Source organism: Dysidea avara, chromosome 13 (genome assembly GCF_963678975.1).
Source record: "Dysidea avara chromosome 13, odDysAvar1.4, whole genome shotgun sequence".
Classification (NCBI taxonomy): Eukaryota; Metazoa; Porifera; class Demospongiae; order Dictyoceratida; family Dysideidae; genus Dysidea; species Dysidea avara.
In genome coordinates this window covers 5,120,669-5,142,503 of record NC_089284.1, presented here as the reverse complement: position 1 = coordinate 5,142,503, position 21,835 = coordinate 5,120,669, and the positions used below count along the sequence as shown (strand labels likewise).

At 36.9% G+C, this 21,835-nt stretch overlaps 2 protein-coding genes across 4 annotated transcripts in view; one reads left to right on the top strand and one right to left on the bottom strand.

The window, feature by feature from the left end:
* LOC136243588 (general transcription factor IIH subunit 2-like protein) overlaps positions 1–16,570 on the bottom strand; it is a 29,605-nt gene extending 13,035 nt beyond the window's left edge. Inside the window, exons 1-13 of one of the 3 annotated variants that reach the window (XM_066035120.1) lie at positions 16,412–16,570; positions 15,483–15,560; positions 14,227–14,263; positions 13,942–14,028; positions 13,688–13,738; positions 12,951–13,005; positions 12,802–12,907; positions 12,647–12,737; positions 12,222–12,309; positions 11,065–11,141; positions 10,860–10,890; positions 10,622–10,667; positions 10,318–10,375 (exon numbers count right to left, since the gene is read on the bottom strand). In XM_066035120.1, coding sequence (XP_065891192.1) covers positions 10,318–10,375; positions 10,622–10,667; positions 10,860–10,890; positions 11,065–11,141; positions 12,222–12,309; positions 12,647–12,737; positions 12,802–12,907; positions 12,951–13,005; positions 13,688–13,738; positions 13,942–14,028; positions 14,227–14,263; positions 15,483–15,560; positions 16,412–16,467 — 861 coding nt within the window. In that variant the 5' untranslated portion in view covers positions 16,468–16,570. Of the gene's footprint in view, positions 1–10,317; positions 10,376–10,621; positions 10,668–10,859; positions 10,891–11,064; positions 11,142–12,221; positions 12,310–12,646; positions 12,738–12,801; positions 12,908–12,950; positions 13,006–13,687; positions 13,739–13,941; positions 14,029–14,226; positions 14,264–15,482; positions 15,561–16,411 lie in introns of those variants that run through there. The other 2 variants (XM_066035121.1, XM_066035123.1) reach the window with 2 other exon arrangements.
* A 4-nt stretch (positions 16,571–16,574) lies between these two features.
* LOC136243585 (bone morphogenetic protein 1-like) lies at positions 16,575–20,071 on the top strand. The gene is made up of 10 exons (XM_066035117.1): positions 16,575–16,663; positions 16,886–17,022; positions 17,707–17,766; positions 17,843–17,957; positions 18,143–18,387; positions 18,444–18,681; positions 18,885–19,015; positions 19,064–19,183; positions 19,263–19,385; positions 19,436–20,071. Exons 2-10 carry the CDS (start codon positions 16,908–16,910, stop codon positions 19,825–19,827), a joined length of 1,539 nt encoding a protein of 512 aa, XP_065891189.1. The 5' UTR covers positions 16,575–16,663; positions 16,886–16,907; the 3' UTR covers positions 19,828–20,071.
* Positions 20,072–21,835: the final 1,764 nt, after the last annotated feature.

Here is a 21,835-nt window from a genome sequence, read left to right as displayed (position 1 = left end):
TTGACCACATAAGCACAAATTCTTACAGTGTAACCTGAGAAAGTGTCCCACACAGGTCAATAGTTTATAGCTACATGCAACCAATTCTGGAGTCTGGATGTAGCCATTGTCTGGTGGTAATGCTAGCTGGTTCTATCAGATGATGCCTAACACAGCCAGTAGCACCAGCCTAGAATGGTTTAGATACGAAGGAACTAACAGCTAACTCCATGTATGCTTTTGATGAGGTCTGTATACATTATTAAAATAAATAGATAACTAAAACAGATTCCACACATGCACCTGTTTTTATTTATTTCCTCTTATTCTTAATGCTCTCAGCTATACATGCAAGCCAGACCACAGATCATATCATTCTATGGATATGTGTATAAGTGAACATATCAAAGATCATGTGCATTCTATTAGGATAGTTGAGGGTACAAGCAGAGATACATACAGACGTGTCCTTCAAGACCTAGTTGGCATAACATTCCACAGAAGACATACTCTCCCTGAGCTTCATTACATGGGAACTTAATATATTAAAGTGTAGTGATAATTTTATAAGTTACTGAACAACAACAACAACAACAACAAGTTCATGAGATAATAATGACATAGTGAATTTCACAGTTTACTTCATCGCTATAACAACAGACTGTTTTATAACATTTACCATGTGTATGTGACAACTGCATGTGAATGATGAAATCTCTAGCTATACTGAAGATATACCGTATAGACCACTCACAACATGTTTTCAAGTGGTCTATAATCTGTGTTGTTTACACAGGTGGTATGGGTATACCACAAGTTCACAATAACATGTAGGAGAACACCTAGTTTAGTTTCTTAACATACACCCCACCAAATTACTTAATCTCAATTAGTGAAAAAAAGAGTACATTTTTTGCCAAATTAGCTGTTAGTTTTGTGTGCCATATCAAATACATTAGTCAGAGCAATAAGACTATCTACTAGAGTACAAGAAATCCAGACTCTTCTCAATGACAAAGATCAAAAAAGTTAGTTAATAACATTTCTCAATTACTACGTAAGGGTTAAATTTCAAAAAAATAGCAGTCCTTCAGGCTAATTAAAACAATAGGCCGACACAACTATTGTTTTAGTTGATATATGGTCTGCACCGCAAGTTATACGCTTGTTACACTTGTGTGGCTAAGCTACACACCTGTCCATACATACAATATCCAAATTGTTATTGTATTATGGCAGGTACACAGGTCATGCACACCCAGCACGATAACCCACACAGTGGGAGACAGTAATGATGATTGTGATATCAAGACCAAGGTCCTACATGACACAAGTACAAAACATGAAAAAGATCTTTTGTTTATACATACTTCATGTCGAGACGCAGTGCAATATCACAGCAACGTATCTGTGATATGACTATATCCCTCAACTTGTAAGTGGCTTCAATAGATAAGCACACATTGACATCCCAGCCCTTACACCTTACTGTAACTTAGTTATGATCTCTAAGTTACAATACAATAAGTTCTTTAATTTGCCCACACAAAACTTGTTATATAAAATTACAATTTGTCTTGGTGCATCCTGCCATATGGTTTCTTTTCTTAATCAGAATTCAATAAAAGCATGTAAATTACAAATAAACTACCACCCGTGGATACCCAACCTAATAACCATACTATTATCTTGATAGGCTAGACTAAACACTTTTCTGCAATCAAGCCTTTGGCATATATAAACATTGAAAATCACAAACTAGTCCGAGCCACAAGGGAATACAGACGTGCAGCCCATACACACTAAACATTTACTTTATTACTTTCCAACATGCGCAAGGCTGTTACACCTGTCTGTGCTCTTCAAAGTACACCTAAATTTTAGTGTAATTGGGAGAGAGAGAGAGACTGACAGAGAAAACTGTTTAGGGTTGAGAGAAATAATAGCACAAAGAAACAAACTGTGGAACCATTGGCAAAATACCAGTATAGAGAGAGAGAAACAATTGCTTGGCTTTCTGTAGTGACTATAGATCACCAACCAACTAACTGTCAATACAGGGAAAGACAAGCATCTCAGACCTGAAGGACTTTATTAGTGTACATCATGAGAACTTCAAAGTTTCGCATTGGTTTCACATGTGCGGACAATCAAAAATCCACATGCATAAAATGGTGAAATTAGCAAATAGTGCATGTATGCCTTGTGTAGTTAAAATTAATTTGCTTGTTCTGTCTACAACAGTACAGAAGGCTCCGACACGCTTTCATGTGACAACTTGCTCAAGTATACCGCTACAAGCCGATACCATTACAAAGAACTATATGGTTTATACCAGCTTACATAACTGTAATTTAATGATACTGACCGTACATGCCTAACAACATAACTAGAGCTCACATTACAATGATAGCATGTGAGGAGAAATCGTGATTGAACAGTATAGTAGGGTATTGGCTTGGTAATCATAGGTTCCAGGTTCAATTCCTGGATGGTGACTGATTCCTTGAGCAAGAAATTTTACTCCGATTGCCCCAGCCTACCTAAAAAAATCAAGGAATTGTATTACGTATGTTGAGAACGCAATTGAAGAACAGCTTTTGCATGATGCAGCATTTCTGGTGGTTAATATTTCTTGCATGACAACACCAAGATGATAAGAAGCAACTAAAAACAGCAACATTACACTACAGACTAGAAGGTGTTTTGTTAAGAAATATGGTACTACCTATTGTGAATACTTTAATTCACAACGATCACCAATTGACCAGGCAAGCATGAGTTTACATTGTATTATTGTATTAATGCTTTACAGTGACCAGCACTGAAGGTCTGCAGCAACATGTGCTGCAGCCTAGAGTGAGCCTATTAAATTACAGGCTATTCAATCCAACCGTTTGGATACATACATGTCTGCATGGTAGGTGATATCAAATATGTGAAGTAACTAACTTCTACTATGAATATCATAAGGAGGTTAACAAAAATATTACTCAATTACCAAACTGAATGGCACATGCTGTGATCAATCTTCCCAAGCACTCAATGGCTTTACAACATGGTATAGAAAACTCTGAGTAAACAGTAATCATAGAAACTACAGAAGTTAAATTACACCAGCTCAGTAACATAATAAAGCAGGGCACATCCCATCTAATTCAAAATTGTCACGAACCACTCAAAAAAATGTAACTTGATGTCTCATTACAAAGACATCTACTGTGGGTGTGTCTGACAAAAAGGACATCGAGAATGCTATCAATGAACCACAAAGCAATCAGATTAAACAGATCGGTTTCTTTTCAATTTCACACTGTACAAGTTCCTAGAAATGTTCCACCAATTTTATCTTTAATCGAAGTGTAGCTACTAATGTTACGTAGATTAAACCTCTAGTTATCATACCTGATTACCCAATGATATGCATATGATCAAAAGGTATCTCAGCTGATCATAATATTATGCAATGGTCATCCAGTGTACCCTGAGCCTCTCCTTTCTGGTTGTGCATATTTGTAATTGTTAAAATCATTTGAGAATTCAGCCAAATCCAAATGACCTGGGTCTATCATTATGAATTATGTGCTAAAATTCACACCATCAAATACACAGGCTTATATACCATACACCACATAGAATTTGCCAAAACAACTGTCAAATTACTTTAAATTTCTTAAAGACAGTATGAGACTGTATTTGTAAGTTGTATGCAGTTGTCAGCCCAGCTCAGACCTGCCAGCCAAATACACAGGCTCAGCATACATACTTCATACCAAATATGCCGGACATCAGCCATGTCATCCCACCAGATGTCTCATGTCACAAACCAAATCATACAACTTCAAGCACGCAAACTGTTTATGCAACAAATCAGTGTGCCATGGTTTCACCAAAACTTCCCTTTTCACTACACTCCATTTATGGTCCTATTTATAGAATTCCCTTGTTGTTAGTAGAAATGCTTTATGAGCTGCCAACATTAGCATACATGTTCACATCATGATTCATTTCATTCTTAGGAAATGTTATATACACCTTTTATTTGCCATCACTTCAAGGAATTGCAATAGACAACAACTGACATTATAGTATGTTCACGTTGAGCTGAATCCTCAAAAACATTTAATAACTCATGGATACAATTACACACGATCTTGAAATTTGGCTCATTTGTAGTACTGCTTGACCCGCTAAAAATATTTCAAAATCTTTTTGTTCAAATGTTTGACATAATATTTACGGCCAATCAAAATTTTCACTATACATTTCCTATGGGGAAGCCATATAAGTATAGTGTCCATTACTGCCCTTTCCCGAACTTGTAATGGAGCCAAACTGTACGTGTTTGTTGTTGACACCTTTGCTGTTACCAATAATCATCTGGTTGGCTGAAGTGTTAACTCCGTTGAGAAAAAATCAACTTTTAATTTTTAGCTGTTTTTCAGGATTCAGCTCAACGTGAACATACTATAGCAATGTTTTCAGTGTCAATAACTGTTGTTGTGTGCAATTACATGACTGGATGGTGTTAGTACAGCAATTGTCATTTCAGAGTAAACAGCTAGACAGGAAAATCAGCAAAACTCAACACATCACAGTTGTTTAATTACTGGCATTAAGTGTAGCAAAGTTGCATTCGAGCGGTACAGTACGTGGTAGCTACGTTCTATCATAGATCATAGAAATATTTAAGGTGAAGACTCATTTGCCAAAGTTTTTTGTTGTTGCCAATTTTGCAATAGTGGGTTTTCGCCAAACTTTTTTATCGCCAAAGTTTTTACCATACGGTAATCAAGTACACTGTTAAGCTCACTGTTACTACCATCACCATTTATTAACAGTAAACCCTTACTTAGTAGTTACCTTTTACAGAGGTCCCAAATATGGAAAAGGCACATATTTCATTCTCTTATTACTAAGGCCACTTCATGAGGCCATATTAAGTAGTTCAGCAGGTGGCTCTATTAATGACGTTTTACAAACAGTACAGGACCATCTATGGGGTTATGGCTTTAATAAAGAGGTAGTTTTATTGATGACATATGAGGCTATGTACCACTCTGCGTGGGAAGTTCAAAGGAACCGCCAGTGCCATAATTTGTATATTGCACTGCTGCAGACCGCAGCGAGTGCATTATAACTTATAACGCACCGGTTGCGGTTTTGTAGACCACAGTGCAATATACAGATATTGCACTGGCTGCAGTTTTGTGCAGCATAACACAAGTGCCGGTGGCCAAGACCACCACGACACCTCACCTAATAGGTGGAAAGACACTTCACAGATCACTCGAATTCTTTTATAGCCTGACATGTAGAAGTCGATTGTGGGCCATAACGTCACCAATACGTATAATGTTTACAAGCAGCCAATGGCGATTGAAAAAGCCAACGCGGGTGGCCACAACTCTAGTCTACATATATATAAACGTACTTATACTTATACACATTACTAGTCTGGTGCCATCTTAGCCCAGATTAAACTGTAGTCCATGACTCAATAAAACTAATATATTCTAAATAATACTAACCTTTACGTTCGATTGTGGTAACCAGTTTTGTCAAGCCACCAGATTCAAGTTTAGCCAGTGTGAATAGTAAGAATTAGACTAGTATCATTTAGTAGTTAGGTTTTGTTTACTTAAACCGTCTATTTAGCTGCTTTCTTTCGCTCGAGAGAATCACTATGGCAATTAGTCTGGCGCTTAGTCTATATGGCGATTGAGTGATCACGCTGGCATGCTGAGCACTACATGATGAGAGTCGAACAGCAAATGCAGGTTAGTGATATAACCCATAGCGTACTAGCTTTCAATATCTCAGGTGGCTGCAGTATTGCAGGGGGAACGTTATCGCAACGTCCGGCTTGGTTACCCACAATCGATGTTAGAAACCTGGCCTTTATAAGTGTTACAACTGTCTTGTGAGACTCTCCCTACCTATTAGGTGAGTGGTACATAACAGTTATACAACGTGCACTCGTGCTCTGCCTGTATAAACGCACTTGCCTTCGGGCCTAACGGCCCTCAGGCTCGTGCGTTTATATCAGGCAGAGCACTCGTGGCCGTTGTATAACTATATAATGTAGAGCAGTGTTTGGGACCTGCCATTATATAAAATGAGGTGCACTAATTCATGGCACTATTTAAAAATGTTTTTGTGAATTGTCCATCATTAAAATGCTTGGCATACTAGTACAAAACATGAAAAAGATCTTTTGTTTATACATACTTCATGTCGAGACGCAGTGCAACATCACAGCAACGTATCTGTGATATAACTATATCCCTCAACTTGTAAGTGGCTTCAATAGATAAGCACACATTGGCATCCCAGCCCTTACACCTTACTGTAACTTAGTTATGATCTCTAAGTTACAATACAATAAGTTCTTTAATTTGCCCACACAAAACTGGTTATATAAAATTACAATTTGTCTTGGTGCATCCTGCCATGGTTTCTTTTCTTCATCAGAATTCAATAAAAGCATGTAAATTACAAATAAACTACCACCCGTGGATACCCAACCTAATAACCATACTATTATCTTGATAGGCTAGACTAAACACTTTTCTGCAATCAAGCCTTTGGCATATATAAACATTGAAAATCACAAACTAGTCCGAGCCACAAGGGAATACAGACGTGCAGCCCATACACACTAAACATTTACTTTATTACTTTCCAACATGCGCAAGGCTGTTACACCTGTCTGTGCTCTTCAAAGTACACCTAAATTTTAGTGTAATTGGGAGAGAGAGAGAGACTGACAGAGAAAACTGTTTAGGGTTGAGAGAAATAATAGCACAAAGAAACAAATTGTGGAACCATTGGCAAAATACCAGTATAGAGAGAGAGAAAAAATTGCTTGGCTTTCTGTAGTGACTATAGATCAACTAACTGTCAATACAGGGAAAGACAAGCATCTCAGACCTGAAGGACTTTATTAGTGTACATCACAACAACTTCAAAGTTTCGCATTGGTTTCACATGTGCAGACAATCAAAAATCCACATGCATAAAATGGTGAAATTAGCAAATAGTGCATGAATGCCTTGTGTAGTTAAAATTAATTTGCTTGTTCTGTCTACAACAGTACAGAAGGCTCCGACACACTTTCATGTGACAACTTGCTCAAGTATACCGCTACAAGCCGATACCATTACAAAGAACTATATGGTTTATGCCAGCTTACATAACTGTAATTTAATGATACTGACCGTACATGCCTAACAACATAACTAGACTTCACATTACAATGATAGCATGTGAGGAGAAATCGTGATTGAACAGTGTAGTAGGGTATTGGCTTGGTAATCATAGGTTCCAGGTTCAATTCCTGGATGGTGACTGATTCCTTGAGCAAGAAATTTTACTCCGATTGCCCCAGCCTACCTAAAAAAAAACAAGGAATTGTATTACGTATGTTGAGAACGCAATTGAAGAACAGCTTTTGCATGATGCAGCATTTCTGGTGGTTAATATTTCTTGCATGACAACACCAAGATGATAAGAAGCAACTAAAAACAGCAACATTACACTACAGACTAGAAGGTGTTTTGTTAAGAAATATGGTACTACCTATTGTGAATACTTTAATTCACAACGATCACCAATTGACCAGGCAAGCATGAGTTTACATATAGAGTGAGCCTATTAAATTACAGGCTATTCAATCCAACCGTTGGATACACACATATGTCTGCATGGTAGGTGATATCAAATATGTGAAGTAACTAACTTCTACTATGATTATCATAAGGAGGTTAACAAAAATATTACTCAATTACCAAACTGAATGGCTGCATGCTGTGATCAATCTTCCCAAGCACTCAATGGCTTTACAACATGGTATAGAAAACTCTGAGTAAACAGTAATCATAGAAACTACAGAAGTTAAATTACACCAGCACAGTAACATAATAAAGCAGGGCACATCCCATCTAATTCAAAATTGTCACGAACCACTCAAAAAAAATGTAACTTGATGTCTCATTTACAAAGACATCTACTGTTGGTGTGTCTGACAAAAAGGACATCGAGAATGCTATCAATGAACCACAAAGCAATCAGATTAAACAGATCGGTTTCTTTTCAATTTCACACTGTACAAGTTCCTAGAAATGTTCCACCAATTTTATCTTTAATCGAAGTGTAGCTACTAATGTTACGTAGATTAAACCTCTAGTTATCATACCTGATTACCCAATGATATGCATATGATCAAAAGGTATCTCAGCTGGTCATACTATTATGCAATGGTCATCCAGTGTACCCTGAGCCTCTCCTTTCTGGTTGTGCATATTTGTAATTGTTAAAATCATTTGAGAATTCAGCCAAATCCAAATGACCTGGGTCTATCATTATGAATTACGTGCTAAAATTCACACCATCAAATACACAGGCTTATATACCATACACCACATAGAATTTGCCAAAACAACTGTCAAATTACTTTAAATTTCTTAAAGACAGTATGAGACTGTATTTGTAAGTTGTATGCAGTTGTCAGCCCAGCTCAGACCTGCCAGCCAAATACACAGGCTCAGCATACATACTTCATACCAAATATGCCGGACATCAGCCATGTCATCCCACCAGATGTCTCATGTCACAAACCAAATCATACAACTTCAAGCACGCAAACTGTTTATGCAACAAATCAGTGTGCCATGGTTTCACCAAAACTTCCCTTTTCACTACACTCCATTTATGGTCCTATTTATAGAATTCCCTTGTTGTTAGTAGAAATGCTTTATGAGCTGCCAACATTAGCATACATGTTCACATCATGATTCATTTCATTCTTAGGAAATGTTATATACACCTTTTATTTGCCATCACTTCAAGGAATTGCAATAGACAACAACTGACATTATAGTATGTTCAAGTTGAGCCGAATCCTCAAAAACATTTAATAACTCATGGATACAATTACACACGATCTTGATATTTGGCTCATTTGTAGTACTGCTTGACCCGCTAAAAATATTTCAAAATCTTTTTGTTCAAATGTTTGACATAATATTTACGGCCAATCAAAATTTTCACTATACATTTCCTATGGGGAAGCCATATAAGTATAGTGTCCATCCATTACTGCCCTTTCCCGAAATTGTAATGGAGCCAAACTGTACGTGTTTGTTGTTGACACCTTTGCTGTTACCAATAATCATCTGGTTGGCTGAAGTGTTAACTCTGTTTAGAAAAAATCAACTTTTAATTTTTAGCTGTTTTTCAGGATTCAGCTCAACGTGAACATACTATAGCAATGTTTTCAGTGTCAATAACTGTTGTTGTGTGCAATTACATGACTGGATGGTGTTAGTACAGCAATTGTCATTTCAGAGTAAACAGTTAGACAGGAAAATCAGCAAAACTCAACACATCACAGTTGTTTAATCACTGGCATTAAGTGTAGCACAGTTGCATTCGAGCGGTACAGTATGTGGTAGCTACGTTCTATCATAGATCATAGAAATATTTAAGGTGAAGACCCATTTGCCAAAGTTTTTTTTTTGTTGCCAATTTTGCAATAGTGCATTTTCGCCAAACTTTTTTATCGCCAAAGTTTTTACCATACGGTAATCAAGTACACTGTTAAGCTCACTGTTACTACCATCACCATTTATTAACAGTAAACCCTTACTTAGTAGTTACCTTTTACAGAGGTCCCAAATATGGAAAAGGCATATATTTCATTCTCTTATTACTAAGGCCACTTCATGAGGCCATATTAAGTAGTTCAACAGGTGGCTCTATTAATGACGTTTTACAAACAGTACAGGACCATCTATGGGGTTATGGCTTTAATAAAGAGGTAGCTTTATTGATGACATATGAGGCTATGTAGAACAGTGTTTGGGACCTGCCATTATATAAAATGAGGTGCACTAATTCATGGCACTATTTAAAAATGTCTTTGTGAATTGTCCATCATTAAAATGCTTGGCATACTACTAAAATAAACATTAGGTTCTAATTAAAGAGCACTCTATCTTCAAAGTCCACAAAGTCCACTCTAGCTATCATCAAAGTCTATCATCAAAGTCCTTAGGCACTTGTGTTTCAGTTCATATCTAACAAAAAATTCAGTACTACAAAAGCAGAGTGTGTGTTAGCCAGAATGACATAGGAGTATACAAAGAGCAAAGGGTAAAAATTGAATCCACTCTAGAATTCCAGTGGCGGATCTAGAAATTTTCAGAGGAGTTTCAGCTGAAACCATTGCAACCCCCCCTGTATCCGCCACTGAATTCCATAGGATATTAGAGAATGTTGTCATAGACATAGTAAACGCTGAGTACTACATGCCACCCACCTGCAATCAGAGCTTACCTGAGGACAGAAATACCCTTCATTGGAAAGCTTACAGCTGTCTGGATTGTTCAAGTGGCTAAAAAAAAGAAATCGTTTAATAACATTAACAAAGTGTGATAATTTGACAATACAAAGCAGAGAAGACTTCAAAAAGAGCCTTCAGGCATACACTTTCAGTTTACAAGCAGTTAAATGTGACAAATGACATTTATCAAATATTACTGTGACAGCCTCGGGCTAGTACGGATGTGTATGAGACTTTCAATATTCTTGCAATGTCACGCATTTTAATTAACACATTTTTGCTACAAAACATTCTTACCACATACACAATGAAGGAAGTCCATTCATTCTGTGTTGCGGAAACCCTATGAGTAGATTAATAATGATTTCAGCTAAACTGAAAATTAATCTCCTGTTATGAGAAATTAACAGGTTACACTATACAGAACATCCTGAGACATCACATTCAGCTAGGGTTAACATTACGGAGGCTAACATTAGCTGTCTTGGACTACAAAGTAAGCAAATTTTGCCTGCACACTAATCTAATGACTAACCCATTTTGATCAGAGAAGCTTCAGAGTCAACCTATATGGGTAGTACATCACATGATTACACACGTTGCACGCACGTACACATTACATATAAACACATACACGCACACGCACGCGCGCACACACACACACACACACACACACACACACACACACACACACACACACACACACACACACACACACACACACACACACACCCAAGTACCTTTGCAGCAGGAGGTCTACACTGCTGGGTTAACAGTCCTCCAAAATGTTGTTCATCCAGTACAACAGAATAAATTCCTAATAACAAATCATATAACTTCTTACTGGAAATGATGACTGCAAGGTCATCAAAGTTGTGAAACAATTGTCACTTGTGTGCACATACATCAATTGATAACTTAAAGACTTCTATTTATTTAAATTCATTAATTTCACCAGAACTATACAATAGTTTAATAGACTACAACAAACCTAAACTTCCTGAATGGTATAGTAATGTCAGATGTTATGTCATATGGCATAACTACATTGTACTACATCATCAATATAATTATGTCCAATTTGTAGAGACCAACTTGTTGCATTCCAAATTACAGTGTGGGTTTTGATGACAGCTCAGGTGTGCATAGGTAGTCATACAGGCTCAGCCTTTAATAGGAATTGTAGATGAAAATTTTTAAACAATGTAGTTGTGTCAAAATTAGGAATTGTGAAAGCCAGCCAATGACATTGCAAGTAACTATGTAGTTATCACTCCTGCCCATACGAGAAACGACAAGCCAATCATAAGGCTATGCTACATATAATTCCAAAAAGAAATGATTCTCAATAGCTAGCTAGAATGATATCAATTCAGTGAGTGAGCTGGCTTCAATATTGTATTCTATACATCATTGACACCTGGGTGACTAACAAAAACATAGAGCATTCTCTTAACTAATTAGTAGTCAATTGATCCTACATGTCGTCTACTGTTACAAAGCAAATAAAATAGCTCTAAACCATTCCTAAACATAGAAAATTAAAGCAACATGCAGAGCCCACGTTGTCTAAAGGGCAGGCTCACATGATGTCTGTACTACCTCTGAAAAGAGTACATATAGCTCTGTTGCAATATATTGTGGTCACAACACATGAATTGCTAAGATACGTACACTGTTTCTACAGTTTAAATGTTTAAATAGTAGCTGAAAACAAGGCCAATTATTCTTAATGTGCTAATGTTTTGTTCCCTGCCTAGCACAGAGCTTGACTAACAACATTAATAAGTAAAAAATAATTACATTCATTGTTAAGTAACTTTACACAAAGTGACCACCAATTTTGCCAACAGATTAATGTGAACAAATTATGGGTACAAGCAGACTGCATTATCACCTTCAGTTTGGTGGCACAGCGTCTTGCAGATGTTCACCTCGGCAGCAAGCCCAATGATTGAACACTGAATGGAGGCTTTACATAACACCTGTTCACAAGCAGAACAAGTACAACTCACCAGCTTACAAACACTCACAACAATTCAGACATTGTACCTTACAAATTAAACTGCTCAAGCAAAACAAGGCCACAATACCTCAGCTACCATAGCACCTAGCAAGTCAAAAACTCTACTCCATATATAGTACTGCTATTATGATTATGTGTGTAGTGGTTACAGAACAATAAGCAATGGTAAAGGAGGGAAAAGAAAACAGGTGCCTCCTGTATATCCCTGAACAAACAATTCTCCCTAGCAAGCCATACTCCAGCACAATGAATACAAACAAGATCTAAACTAGCTATACACTTTGTCATCATTTCACCTCAATTGTCTCCAAAATATTTCCTGGATCACATGTAGTCAATGAACCAAATATGATCAATATCTCTCTGCTGGCATGAGATGGTACATTCCTAAAGTGGAAACAGGACCATCCATTAGCCAGTGTGTTGCCATACCAACTGAACTATAGCTAACCTTAATGCCCTAGCTGCCATCTCAATAGAGTTTTGTAGTGACGGTTCTCCAAGGCAAGGCTTGGTATCCAAATTCTGAACAACAGTTAAATGTGCTTGACAATTACCTACATAAGATATTACAACCAACAGGTAAAACAGTTTACTTACTGGATAGTTCAGTCAGCTTCTGTGTACGTCCATTCTGTGTTGTAATGATACCTAACTGTAACACCAACATATTCACAATATAACAAGGGAAGTCACACAACGTGGTCTCCTCCAGTCCTACATAGCCCAGTAGGATGGGTGGCAGCTCATTAGCACGCAACTTGTATGTCATTACACATGGCAATGTTTACTGATAGACCATCAGCATATATAGCAATATCCTTCTCTACTTCTTATCAAAAATTACACAAAAGAATAAAAGGCTTCTGTACTCGTTACCTTGAAACATTAAAAAGTACAAATTCTACTGATTGAGCATTTTAAAATTATATTTTTGGTCAGACGTTACACAGGTAGAAATTTGACGGTCTCAGGAGGCTTCCTATTTTCAAAAGCTCCACTTAATAGGAATTCTACTGATTAAGAATTTGTTTTTAGTCAGTCGTTAAGCAGCAATAACAAAAAAATTCATTTTAGTTAGTCATTACACAGCTATAATAAAAAGAAAATTGGTGGTCTCAGGAGGCTTCTTACTTTCAAAAGATGATAAGCCTCCATTTAATAGGAAGTTGTATGATAGTTTGTTAGTACTTTACCACCTTAGCAACCAGTTATGTTAAATGCGAAGGTGTATATGTTCAGAAATGAAAATTAAGGCTTTTTAAATAGAACAAAAAGTTCATGTATGCACTCCTAGTAACAAATTGGTTGCTCTTGACTACAGACGTTGGTGTTACCTGAGATATCGGATTCTGATCAAAGTAATCAGTGATAAATTTCTTAATCAGCTGTGTTTAAAAAAGACAGCATATTTTACTACATACAGATTTAAATGTTACACAAAATAATTATTTTCTTATAGTTTACAAAATGCACATTAAACACACTGAACAGTAATTTTTTTAGAACTCCCTTATCACTATTGAGCCAGTTTGTAGTTATTGTTATCACCATGGGAACATACAAATGCACTCACATTTCACATATTTACCTCAACTGTGCACTTCAGTCTGTTGGGTTTGAGGTCCTGCAAGTCCATTGCTCGAGATGTGTCAACAATCAGAAATAAGTGCCTCATCTGCAAAACACAGCATATCCTCATTGCAACACTTCCGTACCAACTTCCATAATGAGGATTAGCATGAAAACAAGCCCTAAAATTAAAGCAGAAGCCAAGACTACCTAAAGGTACATAGCACCTGCCAAAATAAGGAAACTACACGAACCACCTTTGTCCTTTTCTAGGCAACATATGCAACACAATCTGCTTACTCACCACACCTAGTTTGATGTTAGCTGGTAGCTCCAACATCCTATGGACAAGTACAGATTAGATGTTATATTTAACCCAAACAATTTGGCCTAACTACTGAGACTATATCTGCTACTAAAATATAACATGGTCCCTGTTACGCTGGCCGTACCAATTTGCGACATATTTTTGACATTTCCATGGTTACAACAAATATCAATGTAGATAATTAATTATAACACGTCTGTGAAAATTCATTAACACTTCCAATAGTTGGTAGGTGTGTTGGGCCTAATGTAATTCAACTATTCACTGCAGTACAGTAAACCTCAACTAATACGACTGCCAATAGGACCACAAAACAAGCTATTAGGCAGGAGGGGTCATACAGTACATGCAGATGTGTTTGGGTAGTAACACTCTGACATGGTCACTATATGCCAGTTGTCAAGTACACCTTAGGCATGTGATTTGTAATGAGGTGATTTTATTGACAAAGTACCACACCAAGTCAGGCTTCCCTTTACGTTCAAATATACAAGCCATTATTCGCTAAGCCATATATACATGTGTGATCCATAATACAATCAGGTGCGGTCTACAGCACTGTGTTACCTGAGGACACACCTAGCATCGTCTTGAAAATTTTTTCTTAACTTTATCAAACATATATTAATTATTCAACAATTGTAGCGACATGTGCACGGACTCTGTTATACATGCATCAATTCCGCAATTATAACAAGTATGCACAATACATCACCAGTATTGGGACAGTTACTTTTTATAAGTAACTAGTTACATATTACATATTACTTGCAACAGAACTATTTAGTTACAGTTACATGTTACCCAAAAAATAAAGTAACTATAATAATATTACATATTATATTACTTTGTGTCCACAGCCTTAAAGCTATCACATGTGAAACTATCACCTAATCACGTGACATGATTGCGTTGTTGGACAATGTGCAAATCTTGGTTTAAGTAAGAAGCCGGTGAATAAGTTTCATTCAGTAGGCTTCATTACTTCATTGTGGCTAGGCATTACACAGTGGATTACTAACGGGATTAGTAACTTCGTTACTTGTAGTAATAAAATTACGTAATATTAGACTCGTTACAGTAACTATATTACTTAGATAATGTATTACATTAGTAAGTAAAGTAACTTGAATTATATTACCTGTTTTTATAGCGTATTTCGTTATATTACTTAGTTACCAAAATAATATTACGTAACGCGTTACTCCCAACACTGTACATCACCCACATACTTCCTTCTCTTTGCCTTGAACTGGAGTTCACTGGCAGCGGCAGATAACAATCCGTCTTCACCTTCTTGAATTTCTTCCCTAAACAATTAACCACTGATGACCATATAAGGCAATAGACACAACCATAATTATAGAGTATCTACCTTAGATATAAAAGTAAATTTTGAATTTTTAAATGTAAAAGCAGAAGCAGCATAGCTATTCATGGTATGAATATATCACAGCAATACTAACTCTGTATTCTCCTCCGGCATGCTAACAGCCAGTCATGAGTTGTTAGTCCCAGAGCTACATTGTCACAATTAAAGTACTAGCTAAACCACTATTCTACACAGATACGCCAATTTTATAAATAGAATATGTATGTTGGACCTTTTACCCACAATTTATGCACCTATCAATGTATTGCCCCACTACCCCCCCCTCGGGCATATATGGGGCTATAGTGGGGATTTGACACAGCCGAATGTCAAATGCCCCATAGTAGGGCAAACCTATCGTGTCAAATCACCACCGCTGGCCCCAGTTGCAACGCGGGATTTACTCGGGATTTGACATAGCGAAGGAAGTTACAACAAAAAAATATTTTGGTGCTTACTGAACGATCGTCAAATGCCCCATAGTGGGGCAGCAGTTTCGAGTCAATTCCCCCTGTAAAGCCCCACTTACGCCCGAGGGGGGGGTGGTGGGGCAATACATTGATAGGTGCATTAGTATTGTTAGTACATATGCCTGGGTGGAGGATAGCTAGCTAGTATTATTAGTTTGGGAGATTTTGATATAGTTTCATACCGATTTGTACAGGCTCTGTACAGGAGTGTATGTGGAAAACATCGATGCATTTGGCTAGTGCATGCTAAAAAAGTATCGATTGTGGTTTGCAATTACCCAGTAAACGATAAAGTAGGCGATCTTATAATTGAAATTACCAGCTTTTCTCATATTCAGTTTCCCATGAGTACTGCTTGTCCGTTAATTCGTCCATAATAGGATAATCACACCACGAATCGCACGTGCAGAATCCGAATTTTCAGGGACTCTTCAATGGTTTCGCTATTGACGTAATCTGTTATCATAGCGCTATAAAAGCGGGGTGTACGCGCATTTTTTGTACAATTTCACTTGCAAGCACGGCTTTCATATCAAGACTTTGGACTGTCGATCGGCAGATCTCGGTCAGGGTAAGGATTGCTAGCTAAACTAGTCAAGCACAATAGCAAGAGACTGTTAGGTGTTCAGCAGTGAGCCTTCTCCAAAGTTTAGATAGCTATAGCATAGCTACCGTTAAAGTATTGCTTGGGCTGCGTTTTATGACGGCTCAATCCATGCAACAAAACTTCATAGCTAGCTGTAGATTATCTACCTATTCCATGTGTTTTAAGTACTTGCAAATTCTTTTACAGCTAACCACTTCAATTTAGCTACATGAGTAATATGACCATGTTCATCCTCCAACTGAAGCTGATGCTAATCTCTCTACTAGCTGTTCATTGGAGCGTGTCTGCTGATCCATGCAACTCTGAAGGAGCTACTGCAACAGGTTAGTTTATTTAATGAATGGATTGGGCTATGAAATATACTTGTGTGCATAGTGAGTGATTGTTATATCCATAGAAACTAAACCAAACAGTTGCCATGGCTCCCTTTGTGCCGGCAGCCAGGTGTCAAAGTTAACAAAATATGCTAAACACTTGACCAAAAGCTTTCATTAATACTTCAGTACACTTGGTCCCTGACCACTGGTTATATTACCTTGTCCACAAATATGAAAAGGCCTAACCACTTTCTCAGGCAATCTCAACTTGCTAGTGCATGCCAGCACAAATAGAATTTGAGATATTGTAGCTACGTACCACCAGCTAGCTAGTCAAGCTAGAAGGCCATGCAGGTACTGCAGTTTAGCAAACCATGCATATATAGCTCTTTGCATGCATGGTTGGAAATTCAAAAAAGGAAATGTATGGCTTAGCTAGGTGGTGAATGCGCCTGGTCATATATTGCTTGCCGTTCATGAATGTCACAGGCTTAATTATGGATTAATAATTCAGCTTTACTTGTATGGGTATCTGTATCACTGATAAAGAATATTGGATTACATGCTTTATGTATTCATCACAAGATGAACCTCAAAATCTATACAATTGTATAAATTGTTATTTCAAAATCCTGTTTAATAAGTAAACAGTGCACAATGGTTGATTACCCAAACATTGTCTACATGCAGGCACAAACAGACTCTGGCCAGGCGGAATCGTTCCATATGTGATGAACACACATTTTTCAGGTATATTCATTGTGTCTCTGTATTACTAATTGTATGTGTAAATTAAGCTGATGACTTAGCTAATTATTCCACGCAGATGATATTTATATGGCTGTCAAAAAGCAGATCAAGCATTGGGAGCTTTCTACATGCATCAGATTCATGCCACGCACTAGCCAATATGGCTTCGTGTTTTTTATACCCGGAGAAAGGTGTGTACTATAATGGCTGCTACTAATAACCCATCAGTTAGACATAGTGACTACTGTATGTTATGTGGAATTCACGTATTGTTTATTATAACATGCGTGAGAAATTCTTGCTATTAATTAAATTAACACAAGGTGTTATGATTAACACAAGGTGTTATGATGTGGTATGTGTGATCTTACTGCAGGAGCTGTGCATCGTTTGGTTATGGTAGTGAATCGAAACATGAAGTGTCTCTGTCCCCATCAGTATCCACCAATATTACTGAGTTAAACACGATCTTTATCAAGATTCTGGGAATCGGTGATGCAGAGCCTTTATCAAGCAAGAAGCATACTACGGTTTTTGATAGCAGCAATTCTGGTGGTGCAGTCAAATCAGGTGGCTTTCTGTCAAAAAAATCAGCGATTAATAATAATTATTTGTGCCAAGGTGTGAGCTTAATGTTTTCTAATGTGCTGTAATTAATCTGTTTAAATCAATCACAGAAACCTGTGGCAACAGTATAATGATTAAGAATGTTAACATGAAGCCCCTTCTCATCACATCTCCTGGTTATCCCAACTTGTATGAAGCCAATGTGGAGTGTGTGTGGAGCATCTATAACACAGAAGAGAAACCTTTGAGCATTTCTTTTGCGGACATACATGTTGAAAGACAACCGTACGGATGCAATTATGATTATGTTGATGTTGTTGAAGTCAATGCAACAGGGAGAACAGAAAGGTTACTATTATAAGAGTAGTAATATTTTATTGACAGTTTACACACTAAATTAATAATAGGAAAGGGTAGGGCAATAAAGTATGCACATGGTACCGCCTTAATTCACCACATTGTTTACTGGTTAAGGTGTTGGTTTATATACTACATATTTCACATTTCATTACTCATTCAACTGGTCCAGTGTTATTTCATTATCAATATAGGGGTAAACGATTATGTGACAATTACTACGACACAATCACTGTGAAAAAAGGTAGCAAGCTCAGTATCCGATTCCATAGTGATTACGCAGAAAATGGCAAAGGATTTAAGGCACATATCTTTCGGGAGCAACGTGAGGGTAAACCAGACTCATTACATAATGTATATGGTATTATTACAGAACCTCACTGTACACTGAACAACGGAGGCTGTGCACATATATGTGTTCCCTTTGGTACTACAAGAAAATGTCAGTGTACTGCCGGATATAAATTATTGGATGACGGAGTTTCCTGTGGAGGTTAGTTAATCAGTTTGGCTGGTTTAAAGTTCAAGCAAAGATCACGGACTAATTGATGTATATACTTTAACCCTTGCAGACATTGATGAGTGTGGAACTAACAATGGAGGCTGTGCTCAACAGTGCGTGAACACTAACGGATCATATCATTGTAAATGTCACTTAGGATACTCTAGAAATCCAGACAACATCACCTGTGAAAGTAAAAGTTTCGCATTGTTAGTGTGCATTTTAAACTGTTACATATTGCAGGGTGTCACGAGACTTACACAAACAAGCAATCTGTCATTATCTCCTCTCCTGGCTATCCTGGTGTCTATACCCCATTTCATAATTGTGTATGGAAGATAATCTCTGACAAGCCTCACTATTATATAATACATATTGCAAATTTGAACCTGAACTACTCCCCAGACTGTAAGATGGATTATTTGAAAATATCTAATCATGCCGACAAGCTAACTCTGCCAAACAATGGAAGATTGTGTGGAATTCATAGCAGAGTTACCATAGTCTCTAGGACTTCAAATCTGATGATCCATTTCAGGAGCCGAGCAAGAGGTGGGACAGGATTCAGATTGACCTACTTGCGGTTGACAGAAGAATCGAGGAAATTTGTCGAGATTGATGGCATGGAAATATAATATTTTTGTACTACATTAAATGTAATTGCCTACATGACAAAGACTAATCAAATTAGTCCAAAACAATTTATCACTTAGTAGAATGATATTAACCACCATGCATACACCAACTCAATTGTTATATAAGATATTTTCTCTAGTATGTGTTTAAGTGCATAACAATTTTTATATATGCAAGTTCTGTAGGCCACTAACTGTCACATGATATGATTAAAACATTTATTACAAAACTTGTAATGATTGCTGATACAATGCAGGGAAATGCAACATACATTTCAACAATAGTCACTACTAAATGAACTGCACTGCAGTGTGAAGTCCTTGATGCCTGTTTGGTGTGTTTCCAGACTGTCATATTGTGATCCTGTTGAAGCTACCACAGTAACACAAATCTGTGCTAGCAAGCCACATTACTATGCATATACAGAATGCCAAACGCAATTTAATAATAATTAGATCACGTTTTTTTCTTGTAACAAAAAAAAACAAGTTAATGTATATGATAATTTAAAGGAATGTAATAGGACATTTCTCAGTAGATACTAGCAGTCAAACAGTAGTAATGTGATATAACAGAAGTCAATTATTTTCCATAGACACCTGCTTCTCTGTTCTATAATGAAACTTGAGCCCCTATTGTCAATGGTATCACATAAAGTGAACTTGACTGTCACAGCGTCTGTTGAGCTGTGTACAGTGTCTGGTAACTAATAACTACGTACATGGTACAGACATCATAGAGTGTGAATTTAAAGGGGGATATGACTATCCATGCACATCAACCTTGTGCAGATGCACTTGGTAACCACATTTATCATATCTCAGTTTGGAGAACAATTCTGATGCATATAGTATTCTGAACGTTAGTATATAGTACATCAAGTAATGCAGTATAGTGATGCTGCTGAGGTAATGCATAAAGCAAGTTAAGAGCCAGATGGATTAGCTATAGTGATGGCCACTTTACCTGTACATACATAGATATGTAATATCATCATGTAGATTATAGACTTTTATTACAATAAATTTGTGAGCATTTGCAAATCACAACCTTTTGTGTACACGTACATAATGGGTCATTCCATACCAAATCAACAAAAAAAAATCTGGACCCCTTTCGATTTTCATGAAATTTGGCATAAATGTGTACTCTATCAAGAAACTTTCTTACACAAAAATTTGGCTCATTTCATTGGTCTCCCTTTAAGTTATGACCATTCAAAGTTTCTGCTGAAAATTTTATTTTGCTTACATGACTTCAATAAAATGACCATAACTTTTCTTGTGATTCACGTAGTAACTTCTGGTTTAGATGTTTGAAATCCTTATTAAATTCTCTATCAGATGATATATAATGTTTTATAATTGCTAAAAGGAAAAGGTAAAACCACAAATATGTAGCTTTTTCCTTTGATATTAATTTTCAGAAATACATATTCTTTAATTAAATTTATTTTTGGTTTACATGTTGCTCCAATACCCATCATTCATCACTGTGAGTTTAAAGTTGGGACCAATAGTAGATCATGAGTTATAGGTGTTAATGTGTAGCCTTGTAATCACTGCTGTTTGTATGGTATTTTACAGTGTAATTTCTAATACCAGTTGCAAGTAACCTTATATTGGTACGTCAAATATCATTTTATGCATTGAAATAGTTAGGGTTTGTATTGATAAGGGCTCACTACAGTGAAACCATATTAACAGAGCCACTTTTAAAGCTAAGAAAGTTGGAGCAATAATAAGGCTGCCTATTAAAGGAATCACTGATTATGTTTTTTGCTGTAAGTTCAGTGTCCTATATAATAGAGGTGGCCACTACAACAAGGTGGTCTTATTATAGAGGTAGCTATATTCATAAGGGATTTACTGTACAACTAATGATATTCCAATCTATTCTTTCAATTTTACTCACTGAATAATAATATGATATTCGGCCACAGATTATGATGATAGTTTCCAATCTTAATGGATGCAAACGACACAGTTATTCATACATATGTACATG

Coding starts and splice junctions, on each gene's coding strand:
- LOC136243585 (XM_066035117.1), top strand. CDS start 16,908: ATGAGTAATATGACCATGTTCATCCTCCAACTGAAGCTGATGCTAATC. Junction 17,767..17,842: donor GATGAACACACATTTTTCAG/GTATATTCATTG, acceptor TATTCCACGCAG/ATGATATTTATATGGCTGTC. Junction 19,016..19,063: donor ACATATCTTTCGGGAGCAAC/GTGAGGGTAAAC, acceptor GTATTATTACAG/AACCTCACTGTACACTGAAC.